The sequence below is a fragment of the Stegodyphus dumicola genome, chromosome 2 (genome assembly GCF_044657685.1).
Source record: "Stegodyphus dumicola isolate Sdum_Otavi_A_Nest chromosome 2, ASM4465768v1".
Lineage (NCBI taxonomy): Eukaryota > Metazoa > Arthropoda > Arachnida > Araneae > Eresidae > Stegodyphus > Stegodyphus dumicola.
This window is the reverse complement of record NC_140769.1, coordinates 81372803-81390427: the sequence shown is the minus strand read 5'-3', so window position 1 is coordinate 81390427 and position 17625 is coordinate 81372803. Positions and strand designations below refer to the sequence as shown.

Sequence of the window (17625 nt, the reverse complement as noted above, 5' to 3'; positions counted from 1 at the left end):
CTAAACAATGTCAGCACAAATGACATGTTAGAGTCAACACTAAAGTCAAAATTGAAAATGAAATTCTAACAGTTTTAAATTCTTACAAGTATATCGGGATTATTACTGATCAACGCCTGACTTTCAAAGGACATATTACTTCTACAGAAGATAAGGCAAATGCGGCACTTTGGCTATTGCATTAAAGGAAGAAAATATAAATTAATCATCCGCATGTAAAGAACTCTTTATTTAACCTTAATTCCCCGTATCATGCTCTACGCAGTCCCGACTTGGGCAACTGCTTTGAAGACAGGAAGATTAAAGTTCAACGTCTTGCCGGGAAAAAAATAAATCGAAAGCCATAACAAACGCTGCGTGGTTTGTTCGAAATTCGCACTTCCATGAAGAATTAAATATAAAATGCATCCATGAAGAAATCCTAATCACAGCACATAATTTCTTTCAAAAAATGCAAAATTCTCCTTATCGAGCCGTTCAAGAAATTGCAAACAGTTGAAAACACTGTTAAAAGAACGATTCACTACAACTCACGCTGGCGGTAGAAAATCTGCACATATGTAAATAGAAATTTTCCTTCTCCTTGAATTACCTGGTACAGCAGGTTAAGGACTTTACTTATCAACTATTAGTTACTTCATTTATTTAACCATCATTATCATTCAAAGCTTTAGTGTGTTTGTAAAAATTACTACTAAAGTTTGAGCATGAGCGTTCGTCATTAGCCAAATCACACCACGTGACTTTACTTACATTCATTTCCAATTCGTCGGCCTGCAGTATGCGACTTCAATCCTAAAAATGATTTTCACAATTATTTCTCCCTTAACGCAAATTATGAAAGTGAAAACTTTCCCATTAGCTTGTTCATGTCACGTGATCAAGAAATCGTAAGTTTCAACATTCTGCATGTCTAAAACACTGAGTAAACAGTGTATATATAAATTAGAGACTAACTTTCAGACAGCAGTGCTTAATTCACTCGCTGATAAGAACTTTCTGATTCTGTAAAATTAGCTTTGAACTTTTGACTGTGCCAAAATAACAGCGTCGCCTCCGGGTGTAAGGTGCGATTGCAACATAATTTAAAAAATACCGTGATTGACCTTGGAGCAATTAACTAAATCGACTAGTAAAAACTCACAGAAGTTGAAGCTAGTAGCAAAGTGATGATCCGTGTTCCGAGGTAATTTGATTGGCCAGTGTCAGCAGTTCTTATGCATGCCGGCGTTCCTCAGGGAAATTTACTTTCACATAAAATGTTCAACATATTTGTTAATGATATTCCCAAATCACCTAGTGTCGATCTAACTTTATATGCGGACGACACGGCCATCATTTCTCAACATTCTAATATCACCACAGTAATTTCTGTATTGCAGAATTATCTTTCAAGCCTAGAGCTCTTGTTCGGACTGTAGAAAATTAAAATTAATGTCGCAAAATGTGCTACCACTTTATTCATCCGAAGAACTCACCCCAGTTTACCTAACTTGCAGTTCTTCGAAGAACCAATACACTTGGTTCCTACTTACAACTATCTAGGAGTGATACTTGATTCTAAATTAACTTTGCAACCTCACATTCGAAAAACAATCTCTAATGAGAAGGTTGTCAAATCCCAAGTATTGCCATTTTTCGCTACAAAAAGCGACCTGTCCAAGCAAAACAAGATCGCGCTCTACAAATCAAATGATAAGGCCTTTTGACATATGCAAGTCCCGTATGGGACGTAGCAGCAATTACTAACAGGAAACAGATAAAAATTTTCCAAAATATTATGTTACGGCAAATTTACAAAGCTTCTTGGTTTGTTACGAACAAGGATATTCATAACGCTATCAAAACTCTTCCCTTGAATCTCTTTTTACAACGACTTTTGGTAAACATTTTCAAAAAGATTCCTTCGATCGGAAACCCCGTTTTTCATGCTTCGCCTATTTATCATCCTGGAAATAGTTCTTCAAAGAAAAGACCCCAATTTTCCAGAGCTACTCTGGAAAACGCATATAATACGTTACCATTTTCTAAGAGACGTTGCTATGGGGGAGGAGGCGCCTCGAAGCTATCACTCTACTCACTCGATGCAGCGCCCCGCCTGAGCAAATTCGCTGTTCTTTCAGTTTCGTTCAGGATCACTCTCTTTGTCTCGTAAACGGGCTTTATTATCTCTTTCAATCGTAAGCAGCTGCAATTTAACTTAAGCACTTCCCTGTTAAAAAGGTTCGGGTGTACTTTCTAATGTTAAACTTTAATCTTTTTAAGAGAATTTATCTTATGTATTATTGGATCATAACACTTAAATTTACTTATTTATTTATCAATCCAGTTTCTCCTCAGAGGCGGATCGGGCCCTGTTTCTATAAATCTAACTAGCCTAACGAGTTCCCCCACCTCTCCCTTCCCAGACACGAATTACTTGCTACGTGAATGACCTTTCGCGAGTGGTTCCTTTCTCGTGTTGTTACACCACATGACCAATCTTTCAAAATCTTTTCAAAATTCATGATGTCACTCTTAAAAATTGATTCTGGACCTTTTTCGATATCAAAATTGTTAAATTAAGTCCTTCAGTGTGTTTACCTTCTTTCACTGTGGAAGACAGTTTACCATTTGCTTATTTTTGACAGTTTACCAATTCAATACTACATTTACCTCTTTGAAGATCCCTCTTTTTGGTGATAATAATTCATGTTTGTTGATATGGGGATAAAGGCATTAAGCCTATGAGCCTCGTTTGAAACCTTCCTTGTAATTGATTCCTTGGTTCTTGGTCCTGGCAATTCTAACGTCAAGAATTTTGCTAATGTTAACGGCTCTTGCTAGCGGTGTATACTCGTGGTAGATATCAGGCTTCTTTTTGTTTAAGCTCAGAATATCGCATATATTACCTTCGCATCTGAAAGACATCGTAAAATTCTTTCGTTTCATTGAAGCTTGCTTCCTTGTTTCACATGCACAGCTCTAATTTTTTAATGTCATTTTTTTATACCTTAGACAAGTATTTTGAGCCCTTCAATATGCATTTAAATTAGTCTGGCCAATTTTTATATCCGAAATAGTGTATCATGTAATATGGCTTGTTTGACATTATTGGCCTTACGAAATTTAAAGTTAAATATCGGCAACACCGGTGTTTATTATGTTAAGTAGGTGAAATAATAAATCGACGTTTTCATGTAAAATGCTTCTCTGAAATACGAATGGTTAATCTGTCGTACGTTTAATTAAAAACTTTATCATGATCGAAAATCAGATCATGAATAATTTAATTGTAGTAAACATGGATGCATATCCTTGCGATGCTGATATAGCTAATATGGATTCGTTTCCTTCGGATGCTGATATAGTTAATATGATAGATTCATTTTCTTGCGAGGCTGATATAGCTAATATAGATTCATTTTCTTGCGATGCTGATATAATTAATTTAGATGCATTTCCTTGTGATGATGGTGCAGTGAAAGTGGATGAATTGCCAGATAGTGCTGATATAATTAGTTTGACTGCAGTGCTTAGTGGTGCTGATGTAGATGAAATGAAATTTCCGTGCGATGTTTGTAATCAGCACTTTAAAAATAAATCGCAGCTTGCGGAGCATTCTCTCACTCACATAGAATTAAAACCATATGCCTGTAAAATTTGCAAGAAACGTTTCCGACAAAAAAATTACCTTCGAAATCATTCATATACTCATTCAGAAATAAAATCCTTTTCTTGTAGTGTCTGTAAAAAGCTTTTCAAAGTTGAGCGAGATCTTAAGCTACACTATAAAACACACACAGGAGAAAAACAATTTAAACCTTTTGTATGTGAGGTTTGTAAAAAAGGGTTTACTCGCAAGCGTCACCTTGAAGAGCATGAACTTACTCATACAGGTGAAAAACCATTTGCTTGTGAAGTGTGTAAGAAATGCTACAGAGTTAAAAGTCAACTTTATTATCACATGCGATCGCATTCAGCAGAGAAACCATATAAGTGTGAAATTTGTAAGAAAGCCTTTACAAAAAAGTGTAGCCTTCAAGTACATTATGTGAAGCATAGACGTGGAGAGTATTTTGCTTGTGGGGAATGTGATAAAACATTTACAAACAAAGAACAATTTAATGAACATAGCATTTCACACACTGGGAAAAAACCATATGCGTGTGATGTGTGTAGGAAGTGTTTCGGTAACAGAAAAAATCGCGATATGCATTTTCTTACACATTCCTTAGGAAAACCTTATGCATGTGATGTTTGTGATAAAACATTTACAAAAAGGGATGCACTTAAAATTCATTCTAGAACACATACTGGAGATAAACCATTTAAATGTACGTTTTGTGATAAAGGTTTCTTACGTAAAGATTCTCTTGAAGAGCATCATCGTGTCCATACAGGAGAAAAACCTTATATATGTGATATATGCAAGAGAGGTTTTAGTCAAAAAAATAATCTCGAAAGACATATAAAAACGCATGCCAAGGAAAAATATGTTTGTACTGTTTGCAATAAAAATTTTGCAGATAAAGAGAAATTAACAGCACATACCTGTACCCAGTCGCAGTCTGATCCATAGCGAAGCTTTCAATTTAAAAGTATTGGCTATGTTTTAAAAACTACAAGCAGGAAACTGCATATCTCTAGTATGTTTTATGACATAGCTTTTGCAAAAATTAATTTTTTGTTAAACATAAAGCTTTTTTCAAAGAAATTTAATGTTACTGTATAAAATATCACAATAATATAATTTTATATATATAAATAATATTAACAACAATAAACTCTTTTTGAGCTATGAGAAATATTTTAAATAATATTAACTTTGGCATTTTCTGATTATCTCTACTTCCCACCAAAAAGTCATAAACTCATTGCTGACTTCAGAGAGCATCCACAAACTTGTAAGTAACTTTGGAGAGGTACGTTTGTTTGGATATATTTACATTTTTTCAACAACACATCTAGTGCAATCTATTTTTACTTTCTTGTACAAAGTAAAGGAAGTATTGTAATCACGAAAAATTTCAGATTTGAACGGAAATATCCATTTTAACTATATTTTTGTGCGACATCTGTGCATATATGCAGAATAGAAGACTGTTTTTTTCCAAAACCTATAGTATAATGGCTTCAAAAGTGACTGCTGTAACATTTAGTTGTGCATCTCCCTTTTTTCATTGCAACACCATTACTGAGTGTGTGTAGGTATGTATATATATATTGTAATATATACAATATGTATATTTACATACACATATTCAGTATATTTATATGTATGGATAATGAAGTTAAAAGTCAGAACTTAAATTAAATATAAATTTAGTTAAAAAATATATAAAGCTCTACCTATCTCTGTCTCCAGGAAATGGTTACGAAAACTGAGTAAACACAAGTGAAGGGTACAATAAAAAAAGTAAATGATTGAAGAAAATTTTGAAAACTACAGAACATGAGACTAAAAAAATACAAATTGCAATAAAATTGCCCGAAAAATTAATCTCCTCTGTTTAACACTTCAAACAGAACTTCTCAAGGGAAAAGTGTTTTGAAGCCTTAAAATAAGTTGATTAATGAGTTTCGAATACGTGTTTTGTTCCTCTGGATCATTTGAGACTTTAAACCACTTTTTCAAAATTTAAATCGTAAATTTTAATGTATACTGGGTGATTCTAAATTGTTTTTGCAAATTGAGAGGAGTGATAGTATTCTTCCAGATGAGCAGTAATTACCATAGAACATAGGGTCGCATTTTTCTCTGAGAGGCAGAAAATAGATATACAGTCAAAAGTCGTTAATTCGGACACCCATAATCCGGACCTCAAAGCTAAAAACTTTCTGCGCATGCGCCGCTTTGACGCATGCGCATAGGCGTTTAAGCGTGCGCGTAAGACCTTTACGACTGCGCATTTAATGTATAACGGACGGTATAAGCTAAAATTATCTAATTGTCTATTTCAGTTAATGTTGATGATTGCGTTGTTCCTTAATCTTCGATTTGGATCCGGCGTATTATTTTTTGCAGACTGTAAGAGCAAGTTTATAAAAGTAAGCTTGAACTTTCGATTATGTAAAATAGAATTTCCGATGCTGGAGCTCCCAAAGGATCTACGAAAACGAAAGTATGTTTCGATGTCCATCAAACAAGAAGTGGAATTGCTCCAAAAAATGGATAAAGGCATATCCTTTGTTTATCTAACCGTTCCGAAATCTGTTTATCAATAATTTCATGCTGCTCTGCGCAGGGGGGGACGTGGCGGTGCGCAATGAACTGGAAGTTGATCTGTCAACACTATCGTTATCTTCAGGGCAGATGTTTTTATTTTATTCAGCTTATAATTCCTTATTAAATGTAGTATTTCATCTTGATGTACTTCATCTTTGATATGATTTAAATCAAATTCCTCGTCATTATAAATATCACGAATACAAATCAAATGGTTTTCTGGTTGCAGTTTTCTAATTTCGGCTATGCATAATGTATGCTTTACGCATGTGCGCGTTGAAAGAAATGTTTAATAAAGTAAACAAATAAATATTAAGCTTTTTTTTTTGTAAATTTTGATACCCTTTATATCATAATTGCTCATTATTTTATAAATTACGGTTTCATATTTTTAATTTTATAATTTCTGCATGCCATCTTACCAGATTTAAACTGATGATCGATAATCCGGAATCACCGAAGTCCGGATGAAAGACTTTTGACTGTATTAGAATTCCAATCTGAACTTAAGATATTGTTGGGAGAGTGAAAGAACGAAACCAAAAGTTTCACAGTTTAGGGAAAAACTTGCAGAGTGCACAAAACAGAAAACTGAAAACTTTCCGTTTTAGTGTTAATTCAAGCTTAGACTTTGATGGCAAACACTAAAATGCACATCTTTGGTTGGCAACGTCTCAACCTCAATGATTGCAACAAGTTAATTATCTAAATTATTAGGGGTGGGAACTACTATTTTGATATCAAGTACCAAGGTAACAGTTTTTTCCTCTTCGCCATCTTCTATCCTGTCCTCCTGGACTTGCTGTGCTGCTCCCATTCTACTTGAAGCGCCCTGCTAATGGGGTAAGAAGTTCTGACAGCCGAAACACAGCATGAACTTTTCATTCTAATCATGGCATATAGCGGAAGTTGGAGTTAGTTGATAATATTCAGCCCTTGATTAGATAATTAACTTGTTGCAATCGTTTGCGAGGTTGAGACCTTGCCAACCAAAAATGTGTATTTGAGTATGTGCCATCAAAGTCTGAGCTTGAATCAACACTCGAATGTCAAGCTTTCAGTTGTATCCATTTTGTGCACTCTCTGTGAGTTTTTCACTAAACTGATTGTGCAATTTTTGGTCTCGTTCATTTGCTCTTCCAATACTGTTGTAAGCTCAGGTAGGAATTCTAATATTCCTCTTTTCTGCCTCTCAGAGTGAAATGTGACCCTATGTTCTATGGTAATTACTGCTCATCTGAATGAGTGCTATCTTCCCTCTTAATTTGTAAAAACAATTTAGAATCACCCTTTATATGCACATACCCATCCCTGCAATTGGCCTTTATTTTCACAATAATTGGTTGTAGTCATATGTTACAGAAGTGTTTTAAATGATAAAAGTATTCATGTTTTGGCAATGTCAAATTTTTTTTAAAAAATGCTTTCTAACAAATAGCATAATCTAACTTTAATATGGTTTCCTGGTTCCTATTCTTATATTTAGGGTTTTTTTATACTCATTATGAAAAAATAAATTGAAGAAGTTTGACTCCCATACAACAGAAACTGACCTTTATACTTAAAATTTCAAAATTTGCAGTTTTGTCATTTTCAACTTACCTTTAGAGATCAATTAATTAAGTTAGAATAATTCAAAGAAATAAGTTTAAATGAAGTGTTGCAAAAAATGTGTATAATTTAATAGGTCTAACAAGGAAGTCATGTGGTTAAGAAATAAGGTATTTTTAACATTATTTTTCTGTACAAGACATGCATATTTTTTGTCGCTGTTATTCACCCCATGTAGACAGTGGTATGATTTTAATTAAAAAAATATAGGGATTTGCACAAATTCAGCATCACTCGCAACTGCAAACTTAAGATCTAGAAAAGAAGGGGCACCATGCCTATAAGCAAACTTCATTACATTCTACGTAAGCTAAGTCCAAAATTTCTTCACGATGATGAAAACTGCAGTATGCTATAACATTAGAACTCCTATAAGAGGGATCATAATGTGCATTGACATTGATGAAAATTTCTGAAGAATTGGAAAACTGTCTTAGGAGCTGTTATACCACATGCATGATTGACACATAAATACTTTTTGCTGACATCTTGGTTTACCATATGAATACATCTGGCAACAAGGTGCATTATATTTATCAGAACTTTTTCCTGGCTTTTCAGTGAAGGTGCAGATAATCAGAAAGTAACTATGTTCTTTGTACTTGAATAACACAAAAGTCTCTTAGATACAAGCAGAAACAAAATGTTTAAAAATCGATTCACCATTAGTACTTAAAACATAGGGCTTAATTTCTAAAATTAGAAATGCTAGGTCTGATAGGTTATCAGATAAGATAAATAGAAATGACAAATAGCTAAATAAAATGTAAAGATATAAAACAGTAAATTAATGGCAAAAAGTTAAATAACTAATTAAAAATACCAGAATTTATTTTATTTCAGGCTCTGACTTGAATTATTATTTTATTAAAAAAACTGAGAAATGCATAACTGATGAAACAAATTATTAAAAAGGTAAACATTATTATATGTGTGGCTGAAAGTTATTATCTAATGTAAGCTTACAATTTTGCTGTTTTGTAGTGATGTCCAGTGGAAATCAAAATTTAATCCCATATGTTAAGGGAATATTCTAATTTGAGGTGTATATTATAATTCTCATTAAGATTACAAATGTTAATAGTTAATTACGATGTTAGTGCATACTGAGCTCTAATTTCCCAGTCATATGGAATTTGTAGTTTAGAATTTCTCAGTGGATCATTTATGGCATGTAAAACAATATAGTGTTAATTAGTAGTATATCTAAAAGAAGTATAGTAACTTAAACTTTAAAATTAGGCAAATTAAACCTTAGATTGTTATTAATGTTAAAGAAAAACTGTTTACATTTTGAGAAATCTTCTTCAAGGTGTGAGATTATTGAATACCAGCCTAAGAATACATTTTGCCCAATTTTAAATGCTTTATGTGTCTGTGATTCTTCAGAAATGTTAATCTTGTAAAAGTCTGCAATTGCACGATGTTAATAAAATTCCACTTACAACAAATGTATATAGAATAATAATTAGACTAATGAATTAAATGTGTCTCAAACTCAGTTTGCATGTGGGCTGAATGTGTAGTCTGAAAGCAAATGATGGACCAGATTTTTTTTTAACAAAATGACAGTGAATATATATATTTAGATATATATATAGAGAGAAAGAGATATATATTGAAAAGGTATACACAATTCTGAATGGTAGTATTGTTATAATGCAATCTAACAGTATGCACAAATAAATAAGTTTAATAAGCTGTACATTAGTATGTCACAATCTGTACAGCCATATGAACTATACAGCTATGCATCCAGCTAAGCAACTGGTGACAAATTCAAGGAAAGTCTATAACAGAAGTGCCAACTTAATGAAAAAACATGAAAACATCAGAATACTAAAGCATTATCAACTGTTTTCTTGCAAAATAAATTTACTGATTGTACCAATACAAGAAGTTCTCCCACATTAACCAGGTCAAGTGGCCTAGCATACAAGCACGTAATTGACAAAGTATTAATATATTCATTCTCTTTTTTCATTCAACAGCAGTCATGTGCATAAGTCTCTACAGCTTCAATATAAACACTATACTTGCAACAAAAACAAATATGTAATTTAAATGTACTTATTGGCCATAAAAATTGCTTTGGGGGCTGGATGTAGCCCATGAGCTAGCAGTTTAAGATCACTGTATTGAATAATGATGATAAAAATTCAAGCAGATATGTACAGAAGTTTTTAAATGTTAAAAATATTTATTGTATTGATAAATAATGTTACAAACCATATTAGCATGGATTTGTAATGAAAGTTTTATACCTTTCAAAAGCATGGTAATTAAAGAACTGTGATTGATATTTTAAAACACAGTTCAGTAAAGTTATGTGTAATTTTAGCTTTTGCCTCTCATTTTACTAAAATGTAAGAATTGTTATGAATGTGTAGAGCATCGATGCAGTTGTATGTTTTACTCTGATGTGTGACAACTAGTATGTGTTTTAATACAAAGCTTTAACTGTCATTTATCTTTTTGAATGTTTTACATTCTAATGATACATAATTATAATAACTTTAGTGAGTAACTATATTTGTCTTTAAACTTTAGTGATTAACTATATTTGTCATCCTTCTTTACCAGCAATTAGCTATGAATGTCAACATTTTTAAATGCACTATATAGGCACGTTCTGTAGGCAATATATATCTCAAGCACTGTTTAATTCTAGCCTTTAAACTCAGAATTAGTTTGTAGTGTGCAATATAATTAATGATTTTCAAATATTAACTAAGAGCATTTTCTTAAAATTTTTATGAGACATGTCCTGCAAAATATTTCCCAGCTATAAAACTTGCCAACTGTATTCAAAGAATTTTAAATAAAAAGTTGTGCTCATGAGCAGAACTTAGTTTCTGAAATAAAAAGATTAAAAATCCTATTGAAAAGGCAATAAAACAGTAACTAAATAATAATATTTAGTATGCATTAGAAGACATTAATATATTTATAAAAAAATAAGAATTAAATATTTAAAGGAAAAGAAAGGAATATTAGCAGTAAAATATGGTAATAAATGTCGAGTAAATGCAAATATTTTTTCATATAAGTTCTTATATTATTATCATATGGCATGCTTTTTTAATCAGACTATTAGGAAATATTTTATAATTATAAAAAATTAAATTTTGAATAAAGTAAAACACTGCAGATTACAGATTTGTTATATTTTAATTTTATCATTAATACTATATTTGATCTAACAAGTAATGTGTATTTGAATTTTCCTACTGATACTTTAAAGAAATTTCTTTTTCAACAAAGAAAACAAAGAGAATGTATTTTACAGTAAACATCTTTGGTGTTACATTATGAGTATGCTTAGAATTTAATTTAATATTTGATTTTCTTTGAATGTTAAATTATTTGTAATACAGTATATATATAAGGCACTCAAATTAAATATGGATTAGGTATCGAATACAAGTATTAAATTTTTTTTTCAGAAAAAATAAAAAGAAATAGTAGAATCAATAAAAATGTACCCTGTCTGAAATTAAGCTCAGCTCATGAAGACTGCTCTTTTCACAGTATTAAACATGCAAGCTGTATGTATAGATTCAAAAATACTTTTTCTCCATGCATTGAAGGATATACATAAGCATGCTTTTTAAATGTGTCTAAATGTTTAAGGCAGAATATTGTGAAAAAGATTCCTAATATAGAGTAGCAGGTCATAGTTAAAATTGAGTAGATACATGTTTCTCATGGCAATATGAGATTTTTGGCATTTTGTGCACAAATTTTCAGATGTTTATAGAATTAGAGTATTACAAATAATTATTTTAGTTGTTAACTCTCATGTATAAGGAAATAATAATAATAGTGGCTCAAGTTTGCTGTATTAAATTAATATCACTTAGCACGTTTCTCTGGATGATAATAATAATAGTACTAGTGTTTCAAATTTGCTGTATTAAATTAATATCACTTAACTTGTTTCTCCGGAGTGGAAAACTTATTTATGCTTAATGTTATTCTAAAATGTAACTATGATATAATTTGAATGATTTTGTATTGATATAATTTGAATTAAACTGAGAATATTGTTGTGCTTATTAAATCCAAACATACAGCAACTTAAACCATCTCATGAGTAATCTTGGGTGATATCAAAAATACTTTTTATTAATATTGAATGTTTGGACACCTGTGGTGACAGATTAACTGTGTTGAAGTACATCTCAGTTTTGATAAAAATATCTCAGAAATTGAGATAAAGATCTTGTAATCCCACTCAAAAGAACTTTTGGCTAAATATATTTTAAGTACTGTCATTCCACAATAGCATAATATGTTTGCAAGCATTCATATCTTATACAGAATTCAAACACAAACACAGTGATAATGGCCTCAGCTTTGTTAACTGCTAAGGGGTAAGGATGGATTTAGAGTGAGGGATATTGTGATTCAGGCACCTCTCTCAGCAAGCCACCATGCAAGTTCCATAAAAAATTACCATAAGAAAGTTAAGTAGTATTTGTTACTGCATGTTTTCTTTGAAATACTATATATAACAGTAAATAGAATTGTGTAGTGAGCTGTAGATTTTAATTCTTCATCTTTAAGTGTTTCCTGTCTTTTGGGGTGATTTATGCTATGTTATATACTCTCTATAATAATGTAGGACTTAAATGGTATTCAAATATGAAGATTTTTTTATTGCTACATCTTAATTTATTTTCTTTATGCAGACTTATAATTAAAAAATTATAGATATTTTATGTAAAAATAGAGCAAAATGGTACCATATTTACTTGATTAATCTCTCAGATGGCACTGATATTATAAGCCATTATTCTGTGAGTATGATGTAATCATCTCATTTATTTTAGTTTAGTAGGATATATGTAGTCATATGAAGATATCTGGAATATTGGTTCCTGCATTAGTCCATCAGTTAAGTTTTAAAATGATTTGTTCAGATGTAATTATAGTTTGTCTTACAAGAGTTTATCAGTTTTACTCTAGCAACCAGAGTGCTGAAGAAAACATTTCTGCTAGATTAGAGCATCATAACCCTTCCCCCAAAAAGGTACCTTTCAGAATAATGGAATTTTAACAGGTAAAAGAACTCATTTATTTCTATATATAAATTCCTTCTTTAAAAAAAATATGCTCATACCTGCTTTTGCCACAGATTTGGATGGAAGGTAAAATACTCCTGTGTAATAAATAATGTGGAAGAATGCAATAACTTCATTTTCACGCCATAGTAAATTGAAAATTGCTATCCTTTTGAATATGGAGGGGGGGGGAATTATTGAATAAAAAATTTTCTCAATTCTCATTATTTGATTTTTGTTGTGGTTTCAGGTTTGCTATATCGTTTATCAGTAAACATTACCAAATTTGGCAATTAGCCATTGGTCGTCAGAAGTACTAACTTACATAAATGACATTTTAATCAATGGAAGAAATAACCTTTTTGTTTCTGTTAAATTAATGCATAATTACAAATTTGTTAGTTATGATAATGAACTAATGTCTGTCTCAGAAGTGTAACTTCTTTATTAAAACACATGGTTACATTAATTTAAATTATTAATCATGATGCATCAGATGAATTATTAATCATGATGCAGCCGATAGAATCAGTGCATTTCACCGAGTCAAATAATAAAAAAAACCGCTAGTTTATTTCTCTTACATATATTTGGCAGACATTGACACACACACACACACACACACACATATATATATATATATATATATATCTGTAAGAAAAATAAAGAATATGCAAAAGATTAAATTTGCAACGTAAATTTCCCTTCTCAATTCTAAAAATAGTAACCTCTCTCTGCAGTGCGTCATTTCTAGATTAATCCATGTCATATAACTCTTACATAATTCTGGTGATGTAAATGGAACTAAAACTCAAGCAGCCAATAGTAATTTTACAGCAATATTAACTATCCAATCAAAATGCATTGAGAACCAAAACTAACTCTGTCTGAATTAAAATTTCACTCTGAACATAACACACTTGCTTCCTATGCTTTGGCTTAGCTGAACTGCAACCTATCTGCTCCTTCTTTCTTACTACAAATTTACCTAAAATGTAAACTTTTTGGGATAGGCACATTTAACGTGCCAACTTGTTAGTGGACGCAACATGTTGCTGAAATAAAAAATGAAGATTTAATCTGCCTTTGCCTCCAATTTCCTATTTATTATGAATCAACACTTCTACACCATCAAAATTCCTGCTGGTAATTACTTTTGTTTTTATCACATATATATATACACATACATATTGGCCGGCAGACAACTCTTATACATGGTGGCAGACATTCACATATGTGTTGATGGCATAATTATGTACTTTATTATACATCATTAATTTTCCCTATTAATTAAAATTTAAATTTGTTTCTACTTGAAAAGTTCTTCCCATAGATAAGTTATTATTCCTTCAGATAATCTTCGAGTTATTTATCTTAATTAACCAATCAATTGCATTTGCTCATAAATTAGAATATACTATATAAAGTACATCTGATGTGCCATATTTACTCATATATTTCTCTTCCTTGCATAGGCCACATTAGTGCCTGAGTGGTAAGACTGCTGAATATACAGGTGTTGGCTGCATGGCTGGTAATGTAAATATGAGCCTGTTTTCATTAGAAGGTCCTCCACAAAAGCATCTTACCCCTAAGCAGATAGCCCTTATGCGTTATTCAATTAACGTCATTCAGTTAATCTCTCCGTTGGATTTTTTTTTTTGGGGGGGAAAGGGGTTAGCCTTTTCAGCATTTGATTTAGAAACTTCTGATTTATGGTAACAATGTAAAATATGTGCACAGGTTAAATGATTTCTTTTATTAAAATAAAATAATACTAGTATGTCCATTTGTTACACTCTTTTTTCCTTCAATGGTTTACGAAGGGATTGATTGAGTAATATATACGTAATTATTCCCTCTCAATTTTCAAGAGGTAAAATTAGTAAAAAGGGAGTTATATGGAATGAGTTAATATGGAATAATTATGATATGTCTGTTTATAAAGATGCAGATGTAGTTTTTTTTAATATTATTTATAGTTCTCCATCATTCATAAAATTAAGTGACTTTATGAATGCAAGTCCTGTAGAAAGCAGGGTTATGCATCATTATTTGTTTTGTATTTGCACTAATTACATGTCAGTTTTTTATATTCAGGAATTTCAGTTGCTCCAAGTTATGATATAGAATATAATTTATTGAATTAATCATTTTCTTAAGATATTGGGAATATTTTGATCTGCTAAGCTTACATTTTTGGGCATTATATGAATGAATATAAGAAACTTGTATAAATTCATTCATATAAAAAATTCTGAAAGCTTTCAAATTTTATAATACACCCAAAGGGGCGTTTTTTTCATTTACACATATATACACGTTTTGAGAGCATTTCAGCTAACACCTCTTTGGGCTAAAAGTATTTAAAAATAGCATATGGTTAGAGTTTCCGATGGACAGTTTTGTGTGCTGAAGATAAAAATATTTTATTTTGCACAGTGTGTTCAAATTGTTGCTAATCCTTGGTTTGAAATCGTTGAGTTTGTTAATAAGTTTTAAAAATATGAAATAGATAATAAAACAAATTCAAGATTCAGGCTTCCAGGTGCTCATATTTGGGGGGAGGACTATGTTATTAAAAATTTGATGCCTCAGGTATCATTGTTTTTTTCACAATGCGAGAAACTATGTACATTCATGATGATTCTTCGTTACTTACTTTCTTTGAATATAAAACAGGACGATAATATTTGATGGCAACAATTTGAAAAGTGATAAATCTGTGTATAGTGATTCGACACAAAATGTCATTTCGTGACTAATGGTCCTTCTGGGCTTTTGCCTCTTTGAGATAAAAAAAATTCTCACATAACTTATATATCAATGAGCCCAGATTAATTTTTCATGCGAAGCAATGTCTGTATTCATTCAGAAGACGTAGTAATGCTTGCTGGTGATCAAGGTCTAGATCCGAACCAATTTTAACTTCGCTTTAAATTTTAGGAACTTTTATGTTGTTAATATTTTCCCTTTTTGTGGGATTCGAGCTTAATTCATAAATTTCAGTATTTAAACATAGTTCAACTTCTTCTCTCCCAACGTACTGATCGTTTTGGAGCCTAACACTTCTATCGCCAATGTTAATCTTTGGTATGCAAGTTTCACCATTTTTAATTTCTAATAATAAACAACCGATACCTCCGGAAAGGTTTTCTATCATAATTAATCCATTATCTACAAAATCTGTTTGAGAATCGATAAGACTGATCGCATTTTTCTCTAATTCATTTGCATCAAGAGCTTTGTTGATGAGGCATTCGACGAACCTATCTCTTCATAGCAGGAAACCAGTACATTTTTTGAGAAAGGCAGACTCGATTTATTTTTTCATCAATTTGGAGGTTACTAAATGGTTCATCTTCCCGATATCCGAAGTGAAATCTTTTTCCCATTCTGACACAGGCGATACGAGGGAGATCAAGCCATGTCTGTCCGATGATTAGATCAACTGGCTGTGCATTATCAGGAACAAGGTATACATTTATGCCTTGGCCTTTTACATTATCAACTTCAATATCGGCTTTAATCTGTGGTGTTGCCATGAAAACACCGTACGAAGTTTTGTGAGTTCTGCGCATGCCCGCCTCGGATGAGCAGCAGATGGTAAGGAGAGAGTGGTGTGTATGGAGCCGGAATTTCCCTTCTCATCGGAATGTTATTATTGATGTGTAAAATAAAGATTATATATTTTATACTTGTGTCTTGCCTCACCATGGAACTCCTACATTGGTGGCTGACGTTGGACAACGCACATCTTTTGATCGTTTCTTGGAATCTGGACAAAATACGAAAACGAAACTATCCAAACATCATAAACAATGGATGAAATATCTGCAGTGAAAATACCTCCTTTCATTCCTTCTGATCCATCTCTTTGGTTCACAATGGTGGAATCTACTTTTGAATTAGCGGTTCCGGTTTAATCCTAGTATCCGGTGCACACGGGATTTGGCTGTTTTGGCGACTTTTATGATGAGCAGTAAAAACGGGACATATACGATAAGTAGTAAACGGGTATTCAAAGAATATATATAGTTATACATAGTATATACTATGTAGATAGTGTATAGTGTACTATCACTATATATACATAGATGTTCTTTTGGTAATTTTCGGTGTTGGCGATAATTTTTAAAATCGCGCCAAGACTGCACCGTATATTAGGATTTTACCGCGGTTCCAAAGGCTATAACAGAATCCAGAACCAAGTATAACCACTGTGTGGCGCATTTACCTCCTGACATCGCTATGACCGTGAGGGATATCATCATTTCTCCTGACAACACAGATCCATATGGGAAACTGAAAAATGAAGTCATTTCTCGCTGTGGTGAAAGCAAATCGCAGGGAATACGTCGCTTACTTGCCGGTGAGCAACTAGGGGATCGAAAGCCGTCTGAACTCTTACGCGTTATGCAGCGGCGTGCAGAAACTCATAACGTGACGGATACTTTTGTTTTGGAATTATTTCTGCAGCAACTACCTACACATGTGCAATCTATTTTAGCATCGATCACCCCTCTAACCACACAAAAGGCTGCTGAAATAGCAGATAAAATAATGGAAGTGTCATCTGCTCAGGTAAGCGTAGTTTCTGATTCTTGTGCATCATCTAGTGTTACACCGAACTCTGAACTGCTTAAAGAGATAAAATCGGTTCGCAAGGAAGTTGCATTTCTAAGACGTTCAAGAAGTCAGTCTCGTAATCGTAATTTTTGTCATGCAATCAAATCGTGA

General features: G+C 32.2%; 2 protein-coding genes across 2 annotated transcripts; both read left to right on the top strand.

Moving 5' to 3' along the window:
• The first annotated feature begins 2732 nt into the window (after positions 1-2732).
• On the top strand, positions 2733-13531 carry LOC118182642 (uncharacterized). The gene has a single exon (XM_085810816.1). It carries the CDS (start codon positions 3242-3244, stop codon positions 4559-4561), a length of 1320 nt encoding a protein of 439 aa, XP_085666942.1. The 5' UTR covers positions 2733-3241; the 3' UTR covers positions 4562-13531.
• Positions 13532-17136: 3605 nt separating this feature from the next.
• Positions 17137-17625, top strand: LOC146998496 (uncharacterized). Its single transcript, XM_085810817.1, has one exon. It carries the CDS (start codon positions 17137-17139, stop codon positions 17623-17625), a length of 489 nt encoding a protein of 162 aa, XP_085666943.1.

Bases quoted from the DNA above. Each gene is read 5' to 3' on its own strand.
- LOC118182642 (XM_085810816.1), top strand. From the start codon at position 3,242: ATGATCGAAAATCAGATCATGAATAATTTAATTGTAGTAAACATGGAT.
- LOC146998496 (XM_085810817.1), top strand. From the start codon at position 17,137: ATGACCGTGAGGGATATCATCATTTCTCCTGACAACACAGATCCATAT.